Source organism: Sarcophilus harrisii, chromosome 1 (genome assembly GCF_902635505.1).
Source record: "Sarcophilus harrisii chromosome 1, mSarHar1.11, whole genome shotgun sequence".
Lineage (NCBI taxonomy): Eukaryota > Metazoa > Chordata > Mammalia > Dasyuromorphia > Dasyuridae > Sarcophilus > Sarcophilus harrisii.
Window position 1 is genome coordinate 292,828,964 of NC_045426.1, and position 24,364 is coordinate 292,853,327.

Consider the following 24,364-nt stretch of genomic DNA (forward strand, 5'->3'; position numbering starts at 1 on the left):
ATTTAAAACATGATTCTTAAACTGAGTCATGAAGGAAACTAAGGATTCTAAAGGGGCAAGGGCAAAAGGGAAGATGTAGGGACAGCCATTGCAAAGGCAATGAGAATGGAGGACTGTCACATGTAAGGAAAACTAAGGAGGTCAGGAATAATAAGGAAGTCAATTTATCTGAAATTTAGAGTGTGTGCGAATTTATTGCACTAATCCAGAGGAGAGGTAATGAGATGAGGGCCTCAATTATGATAGGATCTTTGTAAATAGTTGATGGAATCTATATAAATAGATAAAAATGAGAGATCAAGAGATCAAAGATAAGAGACATCCAAGTAGAAATAATAAGATACTGTCAAGTCAGTAGATATGTGAAGTCAGTGGGAGGGAAGAATAGAAGGTAACAGGGATGTTAAGAACCTACAAGATTGGTAGACCTTTTGATAAAGAAGTTTCAGAAGAGGGGTGAGTTTTAGAAAGATGATATCTACATCGTGATTCACTCTGTTGGACTACTCACTGGCCACTACCTAAAAACCCAGTTATCCAAAGGTGATCATTACAGCCTATGTGGCCAGTGTTTGAGTCAGAATACAGGTACCTACTCTGGATGCTTGAGAACTGATTAGATTATGTTTACTCTGAATGGCTGAGGGAGGGCCTGATGCAAAAGGGAAGAGAATGGAAATTTTCATGGTTTCTAGGGGATAAGTTCATTAAGTATTTACTATATGACCAAAACTATGTTGCGCAAAATAGTCCTTGATCTATCAAGGAACTTACTGTGAAAGACAACAAATATTTAGGTAAATACAATATATGCAGAGTAGATGGGAAGTAATCTTAGAGGGAATGACACTAGAAACTTGAGGGTAAATAACACAAACAAGAATTCTCCCACAAACTGAGCTGAATCTTAAAGGAAATGAAGGAAAACAAGAGGTAGTAGAGGTAAGGAGGGAGATATTACTGTGGTAAGAGTATGATTACAGATGTTTGTTACTACTAAATTAAAAATCAATATAAACATAATCGCAAAAGAATAAAATTAACAATACAAAAATAAAAGCTGCATATTTTTTTATTTAGAAATTTCTATTTACGACTTTTCCCCCCAACCTTTGCAAGATATTACTTCCCAAGAAAAGATTAGATTAAATTGTCTAACATGATCACAATGATTATATCTAATAGTTCATCCTTTTATTCACTTTTCTGGTTTAATAGAATGTAACAAAAAAGTATTTGTACTATATTTTTCATATTTTGATTCATATATTTGACCTCAATTTTGCAGTCAGACATCTTTTCAAAAAGTATAAACTATATATATATATATATAAAACGTATAGATCTTAAAAACACATGCTATTTTTAAATTTTCACTAAACCCTTTCCCATAACAACAAAGATTACAATGAACTTACCTCCATGCCTTGATTGATGGCTAGTTTTGCCACTCTCATTGCTACAGGTCCCTAAAATTCATAAGAAAGAAAAAGAAATTTTGGATGCATATTTATGTAATGATTCTGTTGCATTCCTAGTATAAGGCAGAACTCCCTTTAATCAAATCTAAGTCACACTCAACAATAATACCTTTAAGGTGCTATAAGGAGATTATAGATTTCTTTGATTTTTAATATGCACAAGGGTCTAATTAAAAACAAAAAACAAAAACAAACACAGATCCAAATCTTAGGGTAGAATTTAGATGTAATCTTATTGCTATATTAAAAAAAAAAAATGGTTCCAATAAAAATTTAGAAAGGAGATGGAATGTAGGCATACGTCACTGAAACAGTAATAACTCAGTTTTATTTCGCATTTTTCCTATTATCATGAATACATTAAATTAGGTATATTAATAAAAATAAATACTATCACCACATATTGTCCTGACATAAATAAGTTAGTAAGAGTAAAAAATGGAGAATGGTTGGGTATGCACTAAGAGTATTACTATACTCTTTAAGAAAATGAAATTTGCTAACTTATTATGTAAATATAATTTGCCCTTGGGAATTGCCCCATGTGTGTTCATTTTTCTCTACTAGGTTAAAAAGATTGTTTATAAATGATCAAATAACTAGTGGTCTACTCATTTTTTGTGAACTTTTAAAAAATTCACTAGAAAAGAAGGCATTTTTGCCTTCTAGAAAGTCGTCTTAATCATTTGTTAGATGTTGTACTAATTATATTCTCTTAAAATATCAAATACCTAAAACAATTTTTTTCAAAGCTTATTTCTGGTTGCAATATTATTTGGATAAGAAGCAGATTTGGGAAGGCCACCAACATTCAAATTCCACCTCTGACTAGGGCAAATCCTTTAATCTTCTGAACTTCATTCTGACAACTAAGACTTACCTAACAATTTAGAGATGACGTGCTATTCTGCATTAGATGGAGAGAATTCCCACACCTGCAAAATCAGATTCTTGGTTGTAGTTACAAGTTGGTTACAACTTGCATTGGTCTCTGTTAAATATAGTTCTTATGAATGGGATTTATGATTTAAAAGAGATACAAACTAAAGATATTAGTAACTCAAATGACTTTTCCTGGAATGGTTTAATCATTATATATTCTTATTTTAGTACAAAACAAAAGGAAAATAATTTTTATTTCCTTTGATCATCCTTTCCTTATGTCATCAGCAAAGCTTTCAAATCTTTATTGTTGGAATCTTTACAAAGTGTTAAGTCATTAGAGTTGATAGAGACAATAATTATCTAATTTAGCATGGTTCAGTATGATTGATTTGATCTTACAAGGAGATGTTATGGACCAGAACTTGAAACAAGGTACTAAGTACAACTGATAGAAACAATGCTTGTGTTCACACCTTTATAAGCAAGAAGTATTTAAGTACTCATTGGAGTTCACATGTTTGGGAGATTTCAGGGTTTAATATGAGATATCCGAATTCACACCTCCCTTAAAACTTTCAAGTCCAGAGAGCACTTTGGGAGAAACACACAATCCCTCTCTCTCAGAAGAGATCCTATATAAGAAACAGACAGAGGCTCTTGGGGGATGAGTTGAAAACACTAAGAGAAGAGTTCAGCTGAATTAGATTGGAGAAGGGAGCATCAGTTCAGTTGAGGAGAGGCACTCTCTCAGAGGCACAACCAGATTCAGCACTCTGGGAGATTGAGGGCCAGAAGCTCTCTCTCGGAGGCAAGAGAGATTCATTCCATCTGGAGGCTGCAGAAAGCAAAGGCAAAGGACAAAGCTGCAAGAGCTCTTAGAACCAAGGAGAGAGAGCAGAGGTAGAAGCAAGGGACAATCTGCAAGAGCTCTTGAAACCAAGCAGAGAGATAGGCCTCTGAGCTAACCGGGCCCAAGGAAAGAGACAAGACTTGGAAGGAGAAAATAAATGTTTGCATTTTATCAGCTGGCTGCATTTTGGGTGATATTTACTTATAACTAAAACTAAGGCTGCCTTCAGAAAACCTCCCCGAGAAACCTGCTTTCTCCCAGAGAGAACCATCATCTTTTAAAGAAAAAGAACACCACATTTTGGCGCCCTGAATGAGGGACTGATAGGCCCCTCAGTGGATTTCAGTGGAAAAGCCTCCAATCCTGATTTCAGTAGAAAAGTGTGTGATCCTGATCCAGTGGAAAAGTCTCCTCAACCCAGAAATTAGGGTCAGTACAACAAAGAAATTTTACTAAAAAAAGTTAAAGTAGAATTTCAGCCAAGATGGGACAGATGTTTAGAAAACAGCTTTCTGTTTCTGTTTAAGGAAAATATTTAGAGAGCATTGTCAAAGTTATAGAAAGCCAAGGTTTGATTATAATTGTGGAGCAGATCACTGAACTTTTAGGAACTGTTAAGTACATATGTCCTTGGTTCTCTATGGAAAAGGAATTGGATTTAGATGAGTGGAAATTAATAGGAGAAAAACTGGGTGAATACTACAGATCTAATTCAAACTCAATGCAATGGAAATTAGAAAGAGAGGATCTTTTTTATAATAAAAATGGACCTGACTCAATATCCAAAGACATAATTAATGCATATAATTTAATACAACTGGCTATAAGAAGTTATATAAGTGTTAGAATGAAGAAAATGAAAGTGCAGCAGGGAGAAATGCCAGCTATAAACTAGGAGAAAAGAATGTAGTTAAGTACAATTCTGAGTATGATACTTCACAGCAGGAGGAATTAGATCATTCCTCATCTCATGACCCTCCCCCCTCAATTAACCCTTCATGGGTGGAGGAAGAAGGGGGAGGGAGAGAGGCAGAAACACAGTCAGCTTCTCCTGTGAGGCAGAATATGATAAGATTAGAAGAGGCATTAATTAAGTCAAAAAATGAAGGAGAAGATATAGCTGATTTTATAAATGCATATCCTGTGATTGAAAAGCTGGACTCTTCAGGTCAAAAGGAGAGAAAACATACTCCTTTTAATTTGGAAAAAATTAAAGATTTGAAAAAGGGTTGCACTCTTTATGGGGCTACATCCTCTTATGTGAAGATGTTACTAGATAATCTGTCTTATGAAATCTTAACCCCGAATGATTGGAAATCCATAGCAAAGATATGTTTAGAACCTGGACAAAATTTGTTGTGGCTTTCAGACTTTCATGAATTATGTAGGATTCAAGCCCAACACAATAGGCAAACAGGAGCTAATGTACAAATAGCTTTTGACCAACTAGCTGGTGAAGGTCAGTATGGAGAGAATTCAGAACAGATTTATTATCCCATAACAGTATATGAGAAAATTTCTAAGGCTGCAATAAAAGCTTGGAATTCTCTCCCTGGACAGAAAGATGGAAGTAAAGCTTTTACAAAAATAGAGCAAGGTCCCAATGAACCTTTTGCTGATTTTGTGGGATGTTTGCAAACAGCTGTAATAAGAACCATTGGAGATAATTCTGCCACAGAAATAATGACCAGATACCTGACTAAGGAAAATGCCCATGAGGTTTTCAAAAGAATTATATGGGGACTAGACAAAGATGCTCCTTTAGAGGAGATTATAAGGCGCTGTGCCACAGTGGGCACAAATGCTTATTATACCCAAACTATGATGAACATGGGAAGACAGGGTCCCTCTTGGCAAGAGACTTCTAGTGAAACTCGTAGATGTTTTCAGTGTGGAAAAGTTGGACATTTTCAATGTAGATATGGAGAAAGAATGAGAAGACAGGGTGAGAGAAAACCCAAAACCCCATGTCCAAAATGTAATCGAGGCTTTCACTGGGCCTCTGGATGTTGACTGACCCAGAGAAATGAGAGGCAGGGCCCAGCTCCAAAGTATCCATCAAAAGACAGATGGGTCATGATAGCAGCTGAGGTCACACCCAGAGAGTCTTTAGAAATTCAGGACTCTGATGTCATTATTCAACAGAAAAGCAATCAGGATTACAGTTGGGCGAGAATACAGGCCTTTTAACCAAACAGGGCAGTATTCAGTGCAAACAGACAACTGGGGGGAATATAGGCCTTTTAACCCAACATGGCAGTGTCCAGTGCAAACAGCTCCAATGTAATTGGTCAGATGATGAGGAAAAATCCCCAAAGTGGTAAATAGAAGGAAATTAGATAGGTTAACTGATTGGGGGAGAGGGTTTGCTTGTTTCTCCACAGGTGGACAAGGAATCAGATGGGTGCCAACGAGCCATATTCGCCTTGTCCATAAGAGAGAAATAGAAAAAGAGAAAAACCTCAAAACAAAGGAGAAGATTTAAGAAACCTCTGACACTGAAGGAGCATGGCTGACAATGAGACTGTTAAAATAACTTCAAAATCTTCAGGAATCATTGGATTTCTAACACAAGATGAGACTGTTTCAAGTTCTTCAAAACAAAGTAGAAGATTTAAGAAACATCTGACACTGAAAGAGTATGGCTGACAATGAGCCTGTTCAAGGAACTTTAAAATCTTCATGAATCATTGGATTTTCTAACACAAGATGAGAGTCTTTCAGTTCTTGAAAACCAGCAAGAATCATTGAATTTCTTGAGATGAAAAATTATTGATGAAACTATTGCAGTACTTCAGAGCTTACAGGAATTATTGGATTCTTGGCACATGAACTAATGGACAATGGATTCCTTTTGGACTATTTCTATTTCTAGGATTTATGGACATGTATAAATTCTCATGTTGATTCATATTATTTGTTATATTACTACTAGCCTGTGTTATATTGCTATGTGCAATGCCTCCCATATTGATGGATTTATGTACACCTTGTTTCATATTTGTTTCAAGTGAGCCCCTTTAGAAACTCCGCTAATCTGATTTGATTTTCTATTTCCTTTGGTGTTTTGTGACCAAATGTGGTGTTCTTTTTCTTTAAAAGATGATGGTTCTCTCTGGGAGAAAGCAGGTTTCTCGGGGAGGTTTTCTGGAGGCAGCCTTAGTTTTAGTTATAAGTAAATATCACCCAAAATGCAGCCAGCTGATAAAATGCAAACATTTATTTTCTCCTTCCAAGTCTTGTCTCTTTCCTTGGGCCCGGTTAGCTCAGAGGCCTATCTCTCTGCTTGGTTTCAAGAGCTCTTGCAGATTGTCCCTTGCTTCTACCTCTGCTCTCTCTCCTTGGTTCTAAGAGCTCTTGCAGCTTTGTCCTTTGCCTTTGCTTTCTGCAGCCTCCAGATGGAATGAATCTCTCTTGCCTCCGAGAGAGAGCTTCTGGCCCTCAATCTCCCAGAGTGCTGAATCTGGTTGTGCCTCTGAGAGAGTGCCTCTCCTCAACTGAACTGATGCTCCCTTCTCCAATCTAATTCAGCTGAACTCTTCTCTTAGTGTTTTCAACTCATCCCCCCCCCCCCCCCCCCCCCCCCCCCCCCCCTCCTTTTTTTTCTTTTAAAACAACCTCCTAAGGTGTGAATTCGGATATCTCATATTAAACCCTGAAATCTCCCAAACGTGTGAACTCCAATGAGTACTTAAATACTTCTTGCTTATAAAGGTGTGAACACAAGCATTGTTTCTATCAGTTGTACTTAGAACCCTGTTTCAAGTTCTGGTCCATAACATCTCCTTGTAAGATCAAATCAATCATACTGAACCACGCTAAATTAGAAAGATATTGTCTCTATCAACTCTAATGACTTAACACTTTGTAAAAATTCCAACACTTTATAGTAAAATATTTTTGTTTACAAAACATAAAAGCTTTTAAAAAAATGTACCTTGAAATCATGCCTAATTTAATTTCCATCATAAGTAAACCTGAACTTCTTATATATTCTTCTCTCTTCTCAGGAGTAAATTGAGAACTTTTAAACACTTTCAATCAAAATAGAAATAAAATAGATGAATAATCCCATGTTAAAAAAGTTTTTTTCTATTATTTAAAAGAATAATCATAAAAAATGAACTATAGGTTTTCCATATTCCATCTCAAATTTTATTTGGTAATATTCATAAATACAATCTTCTTTATAAATTTATAAAATTTCCAAAGTCTTTTTTTTTTTTTAATTTAGTCTTTCATGGAACACAAGTCTTGCAAGGCAACTTTTCAGAAAACAAAGAAAACTACAAAACAGCCTAAATCTGAAAACACCCCTTTACTTTCTGTAGTTTCAAAATGGCAAAAAATGGGGATAATTGTAAGAATTATATAATTATTAGATTGTCTATAAATGTATTTGTTCATATTTTTAAATGAGATTTTTTTTTAGTTATAAACAAATGAACGTATTACAGTTGACACTGAATATAAATTGACATTTTTAACATAAATTGAACCAGTATTCACAAGGAAATTAAATGGAAGAATATCTTACCCTTTCCTTATAAAGGAAAACAAAAGAATTGGCATACTAGGTTTCATCATGCAACCAAAGGCAAAAAGAAATTATATTTTATGGCACATTTGGTCATCTTTTGTGCGGGGCTCATAACAAATTTAGGCAAAAGAAAGCTTCCATGATGATAACTGCAGTTTAAACGACAATATTTATTGAAGAAAATATAGGAGTAGAGAAATTCTATAAGGCACAGGAGTTGATGAGCATAAAGTAGCTTAATAAAAATAAAATTACTTATATTAAAATACAATAAGTAGTAAATGACTAATGATATGAGCATCATTTTAAAGTTAGTTGTTTGTCTTTATTAGCTCACTGATCTTCTGGAGCCAATATTAAAATCAATTCCAAATGAGAAGATAAATATCAACTCCAAATGGATCTATTTAACAAGCTTTTAATGCCAAAAAAAAAAAGTGAGATATATCAAAGAATGGACATCAATAGAGATTATCACCACTTTTTAAAGAATTCAATTGATATAAATTGATGACCACAATGAGGAAAACAATGATTCTAGAAATTGGTTGCTCTGGCAAATGTTTTATTTCCTAGCCAAGTAGAAAATCACAGCAGACAAAGGTAACAACTGTTTAGAATATAAACTTAATTCAGAAAATCTTTTAGAGAAAAATTGTTAGGCTTCCTTTAAGGAAAAAAACTTCTTTAAAAAAAATGAATTCAGGTAGCTAGGTGGCGCAGTGGATAAAGTACCAGCCCTGATGTCAGGAGGACTTGAATTCAAATTCGGCCTCAGACACTTAATATTTCCTAGCTGTGTGATTGGCAAGTCACTTAACCCCAATTGCCTCAGCAAAAAAAAGAAAAGAAAAGAAAAGAAAATTTTAATTATTCAAAAATACAATAAATTGCTTCATGAAGTTATGGATTCTCTCATCACTGGAAATCTTTGAGCAAAGGCTAGATATAACCACTTATCAGATATGTTTTAAATGGGATTTTTTGATACCAATAAATTTATTTCCAACTCTGAAATGTTTTATGTGAAGATTATGAACAAAAGAGTCTTAAAAAGAACAAGCAGTTATAAAGAGAAAAAACAACTTTGCAGAAAGTTCAGAGAGAGAAATAATTAAATTATTCTGAGGATTCAATTTAATCCTTAGATTAATCTATAAGGGCAACAGATGAAAGGTGGAACAAATCTATAAAGATTTTTATTACAAAGTTTTCATCACAAAAAACAATGGAACTACCACATTTAGATTTTAATATCAGTTTTCTTTTTAGTATAAGAAAGTAAGAATACCAATAAGAAAACAGAGATGGGAAGAAAAAGCTGAATTTTTAATTTGTATAATTTAAATTTAAAGATTTTTTTGGTTGAGGCAAACTGTCAAAATATATGAAGGATCAGAAGATGAAAATACCTGGGAAAATCACCTTAATGTTATTTAAAAAAAAAAAAAAGTCTTTGAGTCTCTCTCTCTTTTTCTTTCTCTCTCTTTGATTACATATACATATATATACATAATTCTTATATATTTATATATACATAGTCACAGATAAATGTAAACACACACACATACATCTATATCCCAATAACTACTACTTCATATGCCTATTTTCCCACTTCTACAAATTGTGCATAAAAATATTTTGTATATGACTTTTGAAGGTATGAGAAAGAAATAGATGGGCCTTTGCAAATGGAAAGCTATTAACAAACCATACATCTTTAGAGTTACAAAAGTATTTGATCTGGTAAAGTGAGATGCCTTAAAGATTCTCCTTCAATAAAGTATTTCCCGTGAAAATGTTAAAAACATATAAGATTCTCTGAAAGTTTGAAAGAGTATTCTAAAAGAGTACAACTATCTTCTAATTACTAAAATCTTTCAAGGCATAAAACAGTGTGATATATACTCATGAAATAGACCTAATACTGTTATAGAGGGTGTCCATTTGGAAGAGGGATTTATTCTATATATTTGTGGATGGTAGGCTTTTAAAGACTTTCATAACCTGAACCCTTCTTAATTTCCAATCTTTTTACACCTTACCACCACCCCACTCCACCCCACTCCCACACACACATATTCTGCAATTCTATAATACTGGCCTTCTTGATGTTCTTCCAAAAATAAAGATTTAAAAGGAGGAGCAGAAAAACTGTTTGAGTATGGAAGATAATGAGAGCTATTAATCAATATTTTATATTAAGACAGATGTAATTAACTTTGTAGAATGTTCTTGGAAAACTGCGTAATGCAGATTTTTATCTGAAATGCACTGAGTGATCATTAAAAGAAACTTATAGTAAATCTTTTTGTAATGTGAACATAATATGATAAATCCCACCCTCATGTCATTTAAATGTCTCATTAGGGATTTTGCTTGTACTGTACTGATTTTTCTCAAGATTGGAATTTTGAAGGAATTTCAAATATTTTCATAAGGGGAACTTATTAATCATAATAAACTTCAGTAAAATCATTTTTAGATATCTTTTAATTTCCAAATAATTCATCCATTTGTCATGGTATTTATAACTCCTACAGTTATAACCATATATACCTTTGAAGGCTGTGATAAAAGCAACACCATGTATTAGAATCATTATAGCTATATTTCAACTATGAGGATATGTTGGTCAACACTTCAAAGTGATGTTAAAAACTGGTAAATTTCTAAAGTACCATGAGGTTATACTATTATTTTTCCTTTTGCAGTAACAAAAAAAAAAAAAAAAAGGTTTGAAGTCTTCTCTTTTTTTCCCCTCTATTTTCATGTTATTGAAGAAGAAACATTTGAAAATGGGAAAGAGTGGTATTCTCATTTCATTCATTTATTTTTCATTAAAATAATGAAAAATTAAATTCTTTTATATAAAAATATAATAAACACATATAAATTATAATTACATTTTCACTCAAATGTTTATATAATGAAAAATTATAAGACATTAATCTTTTGAATTCAATACAATATAGTTAGAGAGAAAAAGCATGTGGCATTAAGTGTTCCAAGTGTTCAAATCTTCATAGCGGGTGTAACTTTTAAGTTGGGCCATTAAAGGACAGTATTTTTAAGAGGATAAGATGTAATTGAAGACAATCCATTAAGACAATAAGATGTAATTGAAGACTGTCCATTAAGATGGCATAGTATATATAGAATGATCAAGTTTGAGCTGTAGGTTAAAATTCTACCCCCAACATTTATCAGCTATATGACCATCAGTTTTAACCTTTTTGAGTCTGTTTCTTCATTTGTAAAATGTGAATAATAGTATTGTAGTAGTATTTACGCCTGTCACCCTCCCCCCCCAAAAAAAGGTGACACGAGACTAAAAAATCCAGAGTCAGCAACACTTGGAATTTAATTTCTTTTAATCATAAACTCTGATGTGGGATTCTGAGACTCTGGACAAGTAAGTCATTAATTCTTTTTCCCAAGCAACTCTTTATGACATTCCTCTCGAGGCTAATTAATCTCCCCAGATCTTTCATTATTATGACATGGAAACCTCTTTATTCTAGAAATTATCTTCATTTCTGGACTACTTCTTTTATTGAAAGTACTTTATTCCTTGAGGCCTCCTTCCTACCCCCCAAATTAAGGGCAAAGATTTATTATAATTGTATGCCAACCAAAGCTGGCTCAAGTTCCAAAGGAATCTAGTAGAGTCTTCCTTTCCTTATAGAATGTTTCCTCCCATAAACTCCAATTTAAGGAGGAGAGCTAGGGCAAAGAAGTCTTCATCTCTCTCTGAACTACACTGCTGCCTCATTGCCCCAGTACACTCTCAACCAACCTTCTGAACTGAGTATCTTTACCTTCAATCCTCTTTATGTATTATCTTCCAACATTAAAATGTAAGCTCTTTAAGAGCAGAAACTGTCTTTCTGCTTATACTTATATTCCTAGAATTTAGTGTAGTGCCAGTACTTAATAAATGCTTGTTACCTGAGTAAGTAGACTCAACGAGGCAGTATGTTTCTTCACTCAAATATGGTATGAACAACCTTCAATTCCTCCACAAAAAGTTTTCTACCTCACAGGATTGGTGAGGTTCAAAAGAAATAGTTTAACAAAAACACTTTGAAAATTTTAAAACATTACATATAATTATCTATGGTTGTCATTCAAGATGAAGGAAAAACATTAAGAGAAAATACATAAATAGAAAAACAAGTAGAATATGCAGGGAATAGCTAATAAGTCTATTTTTGCTGTAGCCAAAACACATGTGAGAAGTAGTAAGAAAAAACTAGAAAAGTAGGTTGAAATTAATTATGGAGAGCTTTGTACACCAATCTAAAGATATGGACTTTATTCGTTAGTTGGTAGGAAAGCTCTGAAGATTTCTTATTAATAGGAGCAAAATAAGATGAAAGGGGATAAATGGAGGAGAAAAGCTCCAGAAAGAATGAGGAAGGATATGATTTGTCAAGGAAGGAGGATACTTCTTTCTCAGAGATAGAAATGAAGTAATATACAAGGCTGGAAACAATCAGCTTTGAAACATCATGGGGATAGAAGGGGAAGGGGGACAGAGCAAAGTTGGCAGAGAGAACATCCACTTCATTCTGAGCTCCCTTCTACCTTCATTACTGATTACGAAATTCAACCACTGAAATAGTGCTTGACTGGTAGAATCTGTGAATATTGGGAGTACAACAAATTACCAACTGAAGATAACTTGGAAGATCATGAGAAAAGGTCTGTCTTGATCAGACGGGAGGAGGTCAGTGAAGGCAGGGAGGCAGAACACGGAGGCTAGCACACACTGAGTGGACCGGGGATGGGGTACAGTCTCCTCGGGTGGAGAAGTTGCAGGGAGGACTCTACCACAGGTTGACAGCTCTGCTTTGGTTGCAAAGCAGTAAATCAGCAGAGAAGTTACACAACTGCCAAAGGTAGAATGTACCCCAAAACGCCAGAGTTTCACAGGACCTGGCCACACCACCCAGCACCAAGGGTGACTCAGCATGACCACAGCGCAGCCGCATTCCACAGCTCGGGGCTCTTCCAAGGTCAGTGGTACTTAGCTGCACAGGGTTCCTCCCAAGGCAATCACACTTCTGTGCAGTGGCACTCTTTCCAGGGCAGTGGCACTCTTTCCAGGGCAGTGGCACTTCCTCTGTGGGGCTCTACCCAGGGCAATCAAACTTCCACAGCTCAGTTGCTCTTCCAGCCCACTCACAGAACAACTATTGCCCATCTGTCCCTGTTCTGTAGAGGAAGCTATGAACCTCCTTACCCTAAAGGCAATCTCCAAGGGCTTATTTTAAAAAATGAGTAAAAAAGCAAAGTGACCTCTAACTATAAATAGCTTCTATACAGAAAGAAAGCAGATTTCCAACCCTGAGGAGAGTAATAACAGACAGTCTCCAGAAAATAAATGACAAAGGGGAATATAACCTGGTTCCCATCACAAAGGGCTCTCCAAGAAGAAATTATAGAAGATCTTAAAAGAGAGCTGGAAGAAAAATGGGAAAAGGAAAGAGAAGCTTTACAAGAGAGTATGGAAAAGGCATAAAACATTAAAAGAAAGATTTGATAAAGTGGAGAAAGAAAACAACTTCCTGAAACGTGAATTGGAAAAGGTAAAGAAGTCCCCAGGGAAACGGAATTTGTGAATTGGAAAAGATAAAGAACTACCAGGAAGGTAGGATTTGTGAATTAGAAAAAGAAAATAACTCATTAAAAAAAAATTAGTGAAATGGAAAAAAATTCCATAGAGCAAAACAACTCATTTAAAAACTCAATTGGGCATACACAAAAAGAAGTAAAAAAAGATAATGAAGAAAATAACTCATTAAAAATCAGAACTGAACAAATGGAAATGAATGATTCATTGAGACATAAAGAATCAATCAAGCAAAACCAAAAAAATGAAAAAATAGAAAAAAAGTTAAATATCTACTTGGAAAAACAACAGACCTGAAAATAGATCTAGGAGAGATAATCTGAGGGTTATTGGGCTCCCTGAAAATCATGATGAAAAAAAGAGTCTAGACACTATTTTACAGGAAATGATCAAACAGAACTGCTCAAATGTAATAGAATCAGAAGGCAAAATAGGCATTGAAAGAATTCATCGAACACTTTCTGAAAGAGACCCCAAAATAAAAATTCCAAGGAATACCGTGGCTAAATTTAAGAACTATCAGACTAAAGAAAAAATATTACTAGCAGCCAGAAAAAAACAATTCAAATACCGAGGAGACACAATAAGGATCATTCAGGATCCACATTACAGGATCAAAGAGCCTAGAATCTGATATTCTGAAAGGCAAAAGAATTTAGAATGCATCCAAGAATAAACTACCCAGCTAAGCTGAGCATTTTCTTCCAGGGAAGAAGATAGACACTCATTGAAAGAGGTGAATTCCATTTATTCCTAGTGAAAAAAAAACAGAACTAAACAAAAAATTTGATCTCCAAATATAGGACTCAAGAGAAGCATAAAAAGACAAAAAGAATTCTTGAGAGCTGTATTTCTGTTATGGGTACACATAAAGAGCACGTGTATAATTTGATTTTACTATTATAATATTAAAAAAAGGAATTAGAAGTGGAAAGAGGATTGTATGAGAAAAAGGGAAAAATGGAGGTAAAAAGAGAGAAATTACATCTCACGAACAGGCAAAGAAAACCTATTATATCTGAGGGAATTAAGGGAGGGGGAGGAACATTGTGTGAATCTTATTCTCATCAGATTTGCTCAAAGAGAAAATATTAGACATATCTGGTTTACAAAAAACTACTTTCAGCTCATTAAAAAGTGGGAGAGGAAGAGGGAAAAGAAATTGAGTAGGCTAAATAGAAAGGAATATAGAAAAAAAAAATAAGGGAAAGGTATAAGAAAAGGGGAGGAACTCAAAGGGGAGGAGATCCTAAAGAGGGAGAGATTCATGAAGCAAGTGGTGCCCATAAGTTTATTTTTTTTTCTTTTTTTTTTCTTAATTTTTATTTATTTATTTTTATTTAATACCCTTTTATTTACCGGTTATATGCATGGGTAACTTTACTGCATTAACAATTGCCAAACCTCTTGTTCCAATTTTTCACCTCTTACCCCCCACCCCCTCCCCCAAATGGCAGGATGACCAGTAGATGTTAAATACATTAGATACACAATAAGTATACATGACCAAAACGTTATTTTGCTGTACAAAAAGAATCAGACTCGGAAATATTGTACAATTAGCTTGTGAAGGAAATCAAAAATGCAGGTGGGCATAAATATAGGGATTGGGAATTCAATGTAATGGTTTTTAGTCATCTCCTAGAGTTCTTTCTCTGGTCATAGCTGGTTCAGTTCATTACTGCTCCATTGGAAATGATTTGGTTGATCTCGTTGCTGAGGATGGTCAGGTCCATCAGAACTGGTCATCATATAGTATTGTTGTTGAAGTATATAATGATCTCCTGGTCCTGCTCATTTCACTCAGCATCAGTTCGTGTAAGTCTCTCCAGGCCTTTCTGAAATCATCCTGTTGGTCATTTCTTACAGAACAGTAATATTCCATAATATTTCATATACCACAATTTATTCAGCCATTCTCCAACTGATGGACATCCATTCAGTTTCCAGTTTCTAGCCACTACAAAAAGGGCTGCCACAAACATTCGTGCACATACAGGTCCCTTTCCCTTCTTTATAATCTCTTTGGGATATAAGCCCAGTAGTAACACTGCTGGATCAAAGGGTATGCACAGCTTGATAACTTTTTGAACATAGTTCCAAACGACTCTCCAAAATGGTTGGATTCGTTCACAACTCCACCAACAATGCATCAATGTCCCAGTTTTCCCACATCCCCTCCAACAATCATCATTATTTTTTCCTGTCATCTTAGCCAATCTGACAGGTGTGTAGTGGTATTTTAGAGTTGTCTTAATTTGCATTTCTCTGATTAATAATGACTTGGAGCATCTTTTCATATGACTAGAAATAGTTTCAAATTCTTCATCTGAGAATTGTCTGTTCATATCCTTTGACCATTTTTCAATTGGAGAATGGCTTGGTGCCCATAAGTTTAATACTGGGGAGGGCGGTAAGGGGAGAAAGAAAAAGAAAAGTATAATCTAGGGATAATAAGATAGCAGGAAATACAGAATTAGTAGTTTTAACCATAAATGTGAATGGGATGAACTTTCCCACGAAGCAGAGGCGGATAGCACATTGGATCAAAAGCCAGAATCCCACAATGTGTTATTTACAGGAAACATATTTAAAGCAGGGTGAAACATACAGAATAAAGATAAAAGGCTGGAGCAGAATCTATTATGCTTCAGGTGAATTAAAAAACGCAGAGGTAGCCATCCTTATCTCAGATCAAGCAAAGGCAAACATTGATCTAATTAAAAGAGATAAGGAAGGAAACTATACCTTGCTAAAGGGCAGCATAGACAATGAAGCAATATCAATACTAAATATATCTGCACCAAGTGGTATAGTATCTAAATTCCTAAAGAAGAAGTAAAGAGAGTTACAAGAAGCACAACTATAATAGTGGGAGATCTCAATCTTGCACTTTCACAATTAGATATATCAAACCACAAAACAAATAAGAAAGAAGTTAAAGAGGTAAATAGAATATTAGAAAAGTTAGGTATGATAAATCTTTGGAGAAAACTGAATGGAGACAGAAAGGAGTCCACTTTCTTCTCAGGAGTTCATGAAAAAAAAAATATATATATATAAAACCTGACCATATATTAGGACATAAAGACCTCAAAATTAAATGCAGGAAGGCAGAAATTGTAAATGCATTCCTCACAATGCAATAAAAAACTATATTCAACAAAAAGCAAGGGGTAAATAGACCAAAAAGTAATTGTAAACTAAATAATCTCACTCTAAAGAATGAATGGGTGAAACAGCAAATCATAGACACAATTAATAATTTCACCAAAGAAAATGACAATAATGAGACAATATACCAAAATTCGTGGGATGCAGCCAAAGCAGTAATAAAGGGAAATTTTATATCTCTAGAGGCTTACTTGAATAAAATAGAGAAAGAGAAGATCAATGAATTGGGCTTGCAACTTAAAAAGCTAAAAAAAGAGCAAATTAAAAAACCCCAATCAAATACTAAACTTGAAATTCTAAAATTAAAATTAGAAATTAATAAAATTGAAAATAAAAAAACTATTGAATTAATAAATAAAACTAAAAGTTGATTTTATGAAAAAAAAACAAAACAAAATAGATAAACCTTTGGTAAATTTGATTAGAAAAAGAAAAGAGGAAAATCAAATTGTTAGTCTTAAAAATGAAAAGGGAGAACTTTCCACCAATAAAGAGGAAGTTAGAGCAATAATTACGAGTTATTTTGACCAACTTTATGCCAATAAATTTGATAATCTAAGTGAAATGGATGACTACCTTTAAAAATACATGCTTCCCAGATTAACACAGGACGAAGTAAATTGTTTAAATAGTCCCATTTTAGAAAAAGAAATAGAACAAGCTATTAATCAACTCCCTAAGAAAAAATTCCCAGGACCAGATGATTTACATGTGAATTCTACCAAACATTTAAAGAACAATTATTAACTTCAATGCTACATAAACTATTTGAAAAGATAGGGAATGAAGGACTCCTACCAAATTCCTTTTATGACACAGATATGGTACTGATACTTAAACCAGGTAGGATGAAAACAGAGAAAGAAAATTATAGACCAATCTCCCTAATAAATATTGATGCAAAAATCTTAAATAAAATATTAGCAAAACGACTACAGAAAATCATCCCCAGGATAATATACCATGGCCAAATAGGATTTATACCAGGAATGCAGGGCTGGTTCAATATTAGGAAAACTATCAGTATAATTGGCCATATTAATAACCAAATTAACAAAAACCATATGATCATCTCAATAGATGCAGAAAAAGCATTTGATAAAATCCAACATCCATTCCTATTAAAAACTCTTGAGAGTATAGGAATAAATGGACTTTTCTTTAAAATAGTCAGGAGCATCTATTTAAAACCGTCAGTAAGCAACGTATGTAATGGGGATAAACTGGAACCATTCCCAATAATATTAGGAGTGAAACAAAGCTGCCTACTATCATCACTACTATTCAATATTATATTAGAAATGCTAGCTTCGACAATAAGAGTTGAAAAAAAGATTTAAAAAATTAGAGTAGGTAACGAGGAAACCAAATTATCACTCTTTGCAGATGATATGATGGTATACTTAGAGAACCCCAGAGATTCCACTAAAAAGCTATTAGAAATAATCCACACCTTTAGCAAAGTTGCAGGATACAAAATAAATCCATATAAATCATCAGCATTTTTATACATCACCAACAAAATCCAACAGTAAGAGATACAAAGAGAAATTCCATTTAAAATAACTGCCAATACTATAAAATATTTGGGAATCTATCTGCCAAGGGAAAGTCAGGAACTATATGAGAAAAATTGAAAAACACTTTCCACACAAATAAAGTCAGATCTAACCAATTGGAAAAATATTAAATGCTCTTGGACAGGTCTAGTGAATATAATAAAGATGACAATACTACCTAAACTAATCTATTTATTTAGTGCTATACCAGTCAGACTCTCAAGAAACCATTTTACTGACTTAGAAAAAATAACAAAATTCATCTGGAAGAACAAAAAGTCAAGAATTTCAAGGGAACTAATGGAAAAAAAAAATCAAATGAAGATGGCCTAGCTGTACCAGATCTAAAACAATATTATAAAGCAGCGATCACCAAAACCATTTGCCATTAGCTAAGAAATAGACTAGTTGATCAGTGGAATAGGTTAGGTTCACAGGATAAAATAGTCCATAACCATAATAATCTAGAGTTTGACAAACCCAAAGACCCCAGCTTTTGGGATAACAATTCATTGTTTGACAAAAACTGCTGGGAAAATTGGAAATTAGTATGGCAGAAACTAGGCATTGACCAACACTTAACACAGTACACCAAGATAGGGTCAAAATGATTTCATGATCTAGGCATATAAATAAATTAGAAGAACATAGGATCATTTACCTCTCAGATCTGTGGAGGAGGGAGGAATTTGTGACCAAAGAAGAACTAGAAATCATTATTAATCACAAAATAGAAAATTTTAATTATATCAAATTGAAAAGTTTTTGTACAAATATAACTAATGCAGACAAGATTGGAAGGGAAGCAATAAACTGGGAAAACATTTTTATAGTCAAAGGTTCTGATAAAGGCCTCATTTCCAAAATATATCGAGAACTGACTCAAATTTCTAAGAAATCAAGCCATTCTCCAATTGATAAACGGTCAAAGGATATGGATAGATAATTTTTGGATGAAGAAATGGAAACTATTTCTAGCTATATGAAAAGATGCTCCAAATCATTATTAATCAGAGAAATGCAAATTAAGACAACGCTGAGATACCACTACACACTTGTCAGATTGGCTAGGATGACAGGAAAAGATAATGCTGAATGTTGGAGGAGATGTGGGAAAACTAGGACACTGATACATTGTTGGTAGAATTGTAAATGCATCCAACCATTCTGGAGAACAATTTGGAACTATGCTCAAAAAGTTATCAAACTGTACATACCTTTGATCCAGCAGTGTTACTACTGGGCTTATATCCCAAAGAGATACTAAAGAAGAGAAAGGGACCTGTATGTGCAAAAATGTTTGTGGCAGCCCTTTTTGTAGTGGCTAGAAACTGGAAAATGAATGGATGCCTATCTGTTGGAGAATGGTGGGGTAAATTATGGTATATGAATATTATGGAATATTTTTGTTCTGTAAGAAATGACCAGCAGGATGATTTCAGAAAGGCCTAGAGAGACTTATATGAACTGATGCTGAGTGAGATGAGCAGAATCAGGAGATCATTATATATTTCAATAACAATACTATATGATAATCAATTCTGATGGACTTGGCTCTCTTCCACAGTGAGATGAACCAAATCAATTCCATTTGTTCAATAATGAAGAGAACCAGCTATACCCAGTGAAAGAACTATGAGAAATGAGTGTGAGCTACAACATAGCATTTCTACTCCTTCTATTTTTGTCCGCCTGCATTTATGATTTCCTTCTCAGATGATTTTTACCTTATTTCTAAGTCTGATTTTTCTTGTGCAGCAAAATAACTGTATGGGTATGTATAAAATATACATATGTGTGTATATATATATATATATATATATATATATATAGTGTTTAACATATACTTTAACATATTTAACATGTATTGATCTACCTGCCTTCTAGGGCAGGGGATGGAGGGAAGGAGGGGAAAAGTTGGAACAGAAGGTTTTGCAATGGTCAATGCTGAAAAATTACTAATGCATATATCTTGTAAATAAAAAGCTATAATAAAAAAAATGTTTTAAATCATTGGGTAGGTAGACCATGCCATATCTACTAAATGCTTTCTATTTAGTATCAGGTTTTGAACCAGTTACAATTTCTATAAACACAAACAAGAGGGGTAATTTTAGAAGGTGTGCTGGATAGTGACTGTGTATAAACAAAGTTATATAATAAGTAAAAGAAATATATGTGTTTACTTTAAAAATTAAATAAAACGTTTGTAGATTTAATATTATTTTTGGAATATGATTCTAACAAATACAACTTCCACGAACCAGTTAAAGAATTAATGAATGCTAAGTGAAATGAGCAGAACCAGGAGATCATTATATACTTCAACTGTATACTGTATGAGGATGTATTCGGACAGAAGTGGATTTCTTTGACAAAGAGAAGATCTAACTCAGTTTTAATTGATCAATGATGGACAGAAGCAGCTACACCCAAAGAAAGAACACTGGGAAATGAATGAAAACTGTTTGCATTTTTGTTTTTCTTCCTTGGGTTATTTTTACCTTCTGAATCCAATTCTTCCCGTGTAACAAGAGAATTGTTTAGTTCTGCACACATATATTGTATCTAGGATATACATTGACATATTTAACATGTATAAGACTGCTTGCCATCTGGGGGAGCGGGTGAAGGGAAGGAGGGAAAAAGTTGGAACAGGAGTGCAAGGTATAATGTTGTAAAGAAATTTTTTTCAAAATAAAAAAAATTAAAAAAAAAAGAATTAATGAAATTCATCACAGGTAGAAGAAGACAATCTACTTAAATATACGTTCCTAAGTCTACTGTATCTTAAATCTTACTAAAGTCATTTGTTCCATATATGAAAATGAGAACATTAAGATGTTGAAAGAAAGTATAAACATGTACATTGAATAATGAGAGAAAAATGTACTCAAAGGAAAGCCATAACAGAAAGAAATGGATTTTTCTTTTTTTGGTTAAATTGACATATTTTCTATTTCACAACTTAAAAGAAATTTTCTTTTAGGCAGTTCACATTACCAGTAAATTTGATGGATACTTTTGTTAACCATCAATCTATTATAAACCAACAATAGAATAAAAAAACTATAATCAGAATTACCTGAGGTAAAAATTCTCTTGCTAAGGCTAATGCTTTTCTGTAGGCAGCATCTCCCATTTCATTTTGTTCTAAAACATGGCTGATCAATCCAATTGATTTTGCTTCCTGGCCATCCAATACACGAGCAGAGAAGATCATTTCCTTTGCCAGAGCCATGCCAATGGCACGAGGTAATCTCTGTGTTCCTCCTGTAACATGAACAAAAACAGAAAATGAAAACAATTATTTGACACAAGTTTTTCAATATAATATCATAAACCTCCAAGTTTTAATATGAAATTTTCATTTTTGTTTGTTTGTTTCTAGATCTCCTTCATTGTCAAAATGTGCCTTCCATCTATACTACTAAGACAAGTACCATTTTAAAGTGAAAAAAAAAAAGTTTTACAAAAGTGATCAATACATCATGGTTGAGATTAATGAAAAATTCCATATAAAGGTGAGTAATGTGTATACTTTTTATAATTCTTTAATAAATTTGGCAAGTTATATAATAATAAAAAATTTTTAAATTCTATTCAGATCTTTAATTGCTTTTTCCCTCTTATCTTTGTCTAAATCTGAAAAGAGTACACTAAAGTACACTAACAATTACAATGCCTCTGTAGTTTAATTAACATTTTGTATTTTTTCATTGATATTATTTCATTAAAGAAGATGTCTTAAGGCATAATTTAATTTCCTTGTCTGTTTTTTTTAATCATGAAATTTTTTACTCCTGCCTTATTTGAAACCATCATTACCACCTTTGTTTTTCTGGATTTACTTAAAGCATCTCAACTGGCATTTGAGTTTCCTATAAATCACATGTTACTACTTCTAATACCTTTCTTCAATTTTGTAGGTGACTTCATTCCATTAACATTAACCACTTGTGATTTATAGTCATTTTTCTTTTTGAAATATATTATGATCACATTTTCTCTTAAAGAATGGGAGGGGCATAAGCATTTATTAAATACTTATTAAGCACTGAAGTATAAGGCATTGTGGTAAATGTTTTATAAATATTTTATTATAATAAATAAATAAATATATATATATATATAAAACATATAGAAACGATGTAATATTTATTATGTCTTCAAAACAACCTTATTAAGTGATATTGTGATCCTCATTTTATCATCAAGGAAACTAAGGAAGGGCTAGTAAATGTTTGAGGGTAGATTTTGAACTCAGGCAGTATTCTTGCAATCACAGCTCTATCCACTGTGCCAAATAGCTGTTCTCTCCCCTTTTTCTTCCTGCCCCCCCAAAAGAAGGGTGTAAAAAAAAAAAAGATAGGTATTAACACCATATTTGGAGTAATGTGAAATTTGGCTCATAGAGCAGGCTAAAAGAGGGGTTATGCAGTTCTAGGTGGCATTCCAGCATCAGGAGGGATTGACATCTATGTATTGAGTTGGGATAAGTTCAGAAGCAAATAATGGCTATGTAGCTTTAACTGCAGGTGTTTAGCAGAGTCTCAATTATAGCTTTCAGTCTAGTATGAAGCTTGAAAGGGAAAAACAAGGATAGGATTACCAGACAAAAAGGGAGACTGTAATTTTGTTATTTTAAACATTCAGAGCATTCCAATTGGCTGACAGGGGCTACATCTATATCAATTTACTGGAACTTTCAACAAGAACAAGCCAATATATTGGAGCATCATGCAGACCCAAATGAAAGTCAAAAAGTTGCAAAGTTCATTTCAGGAAAACAGTGACCAGACTTTTTCATTGATCAGAATACTATGTGGAGCACTGAAATCTCGCAGGTGACCAATCTGACCTGTCCTTGGGATCCCAGAATAATGCAACACTCAAATTGCCAAGAAATCATAAGAAGGACCTAAGGACAATAAACAACTCAACTCGGACATTCTTTCCAAAAGTAAAGCCCAGCCTTAACATAAAGGCCAAGGAAGAATGTGCAAACAAAACTATTAAGTAAATAAAAACCTTATCGTGCCAAGCTATTATAGTGACATAGACATTCAAGACATAAACCCAGAAGAAATTGTGATTCCAAAACAAAGCAAACCCTCTATAAACAAAGCCTTAAAGAAAAATATAGCTCAGGTACCAGAACAATTAGAATTTCTGGGATAATGAAGTATGAATTGAATTTTTCCCCCAGGTAAAAAATTATTTTAAAAGAGATCTATGGATCTGGAAAGGTTAATAACTTGGAATTAGAGGTTTTAGAAAACTGAAACAACAATCTCCCTTCAAATGAATATGAACTAAATTGAAAATAATGACTCTATGAGACAATAAGAAATATTAAAACAAAAATAAACTGAAAAAAAGAAGAAAATATGAGGTAAATTAGTAAACTTGGAAAACAGGTCAGTGGGGTGATAGTTTGGGAACTGTTGAAATTTCTTGAAAACTATTGACCAAAAAAGAGTTTGCCCATATTTCAAGAAATCCTCAAATGAAACTACTCAAATGTTTTACAATCAGAGGGCAAAGGAGAAATACAGAGTATACTAGTTATCTGAAAGAAACCCCAAAATGAAACTCCCTACAATATTATAGTATCAAGAGTTGCCAACTCAAAGAAAAACAGCACAAAAAGAAGGAAAGAATTCAAGTACTGAGGAGCTACACTAAGGATTACACAAGATTTAGTAAGCACCAGATAAGTTCAGATCAGAGAACTTGGAATAGGATATTCTACGAAGTAAAAGTTACAGGCTTACAATTAAAAACAACTTACTCAGCAAAACAGTACAGGAGGGAAATAAGAGTATTTAAATAGAGGACTGAAACGAAGGACTCCTATGCATTCCTGATAAATACATTAAAGTTAAATGGTAAATTTTCTTGTTTTATATGGTGGCAATGGAGGAAAAACAAAACAAATAAAAAACATTAGTTGGTTGTCCTTCATTCTCAAAATGGACCAAAATGATATCACTATCTTGGAGTCAAAGTACAGTATGTCTGAGTGGCTGATAAGATTAATATGAGCTCAGAAAGCTCTACTACAGGTTGGGTATAAATGGTCCACAAAGAGTAGAAATGTTTAAATTTGCACTACAATTGTTTCTTTTGCGCTACTACAATTCTGCTTTGCTCACAGAGCACAGAGCCTTCTTTGATGCAGATATGCCATGCTGGGTGGTCCTTTGCCAATGACTCCCATACACAATCAATTCC

At 33.7% G+C, this 24,364-nt stretch overlaps 1 protein-coding gene across 4 annotated transcripts in view; it reads right to left on the bottom strand.

Annotated features, from left to right (window-relative positions):
* AUH (AU RNA binding methylglutaconyl-CoA hydratase) overlaps positions 1 to 24,364 on the bottom strand; it is a 178,584-nt gene that overhangs the window by 14,438 nt on the left and 139,782 nt on the right. For 3 of the 4 annotated variants that reach the window (XM_031943784.1, XM_031943780.1, XM_031943774.1), the window contains 2 exons: positions 21,213 to 21,400; positions 1,419 to 1,469 (listed from right to left, as the gene is read on the bottom strand). In XM_031943784.1, the coding sequence (XP_031799644.1) occupies positions 1,419 to 1,469; positions 21,213 to 21,400 (239 nt within the window). Of the gene's footprint in view, positions 1 to 1,418; positions 1,470 to 2,361; positions 2,417 to 21,212; positions 21,401 to 24,364 lie in introns of all 4 variants that reach the window. The other variant, XR_004230380.1, reaches the window with a different exon arrangement.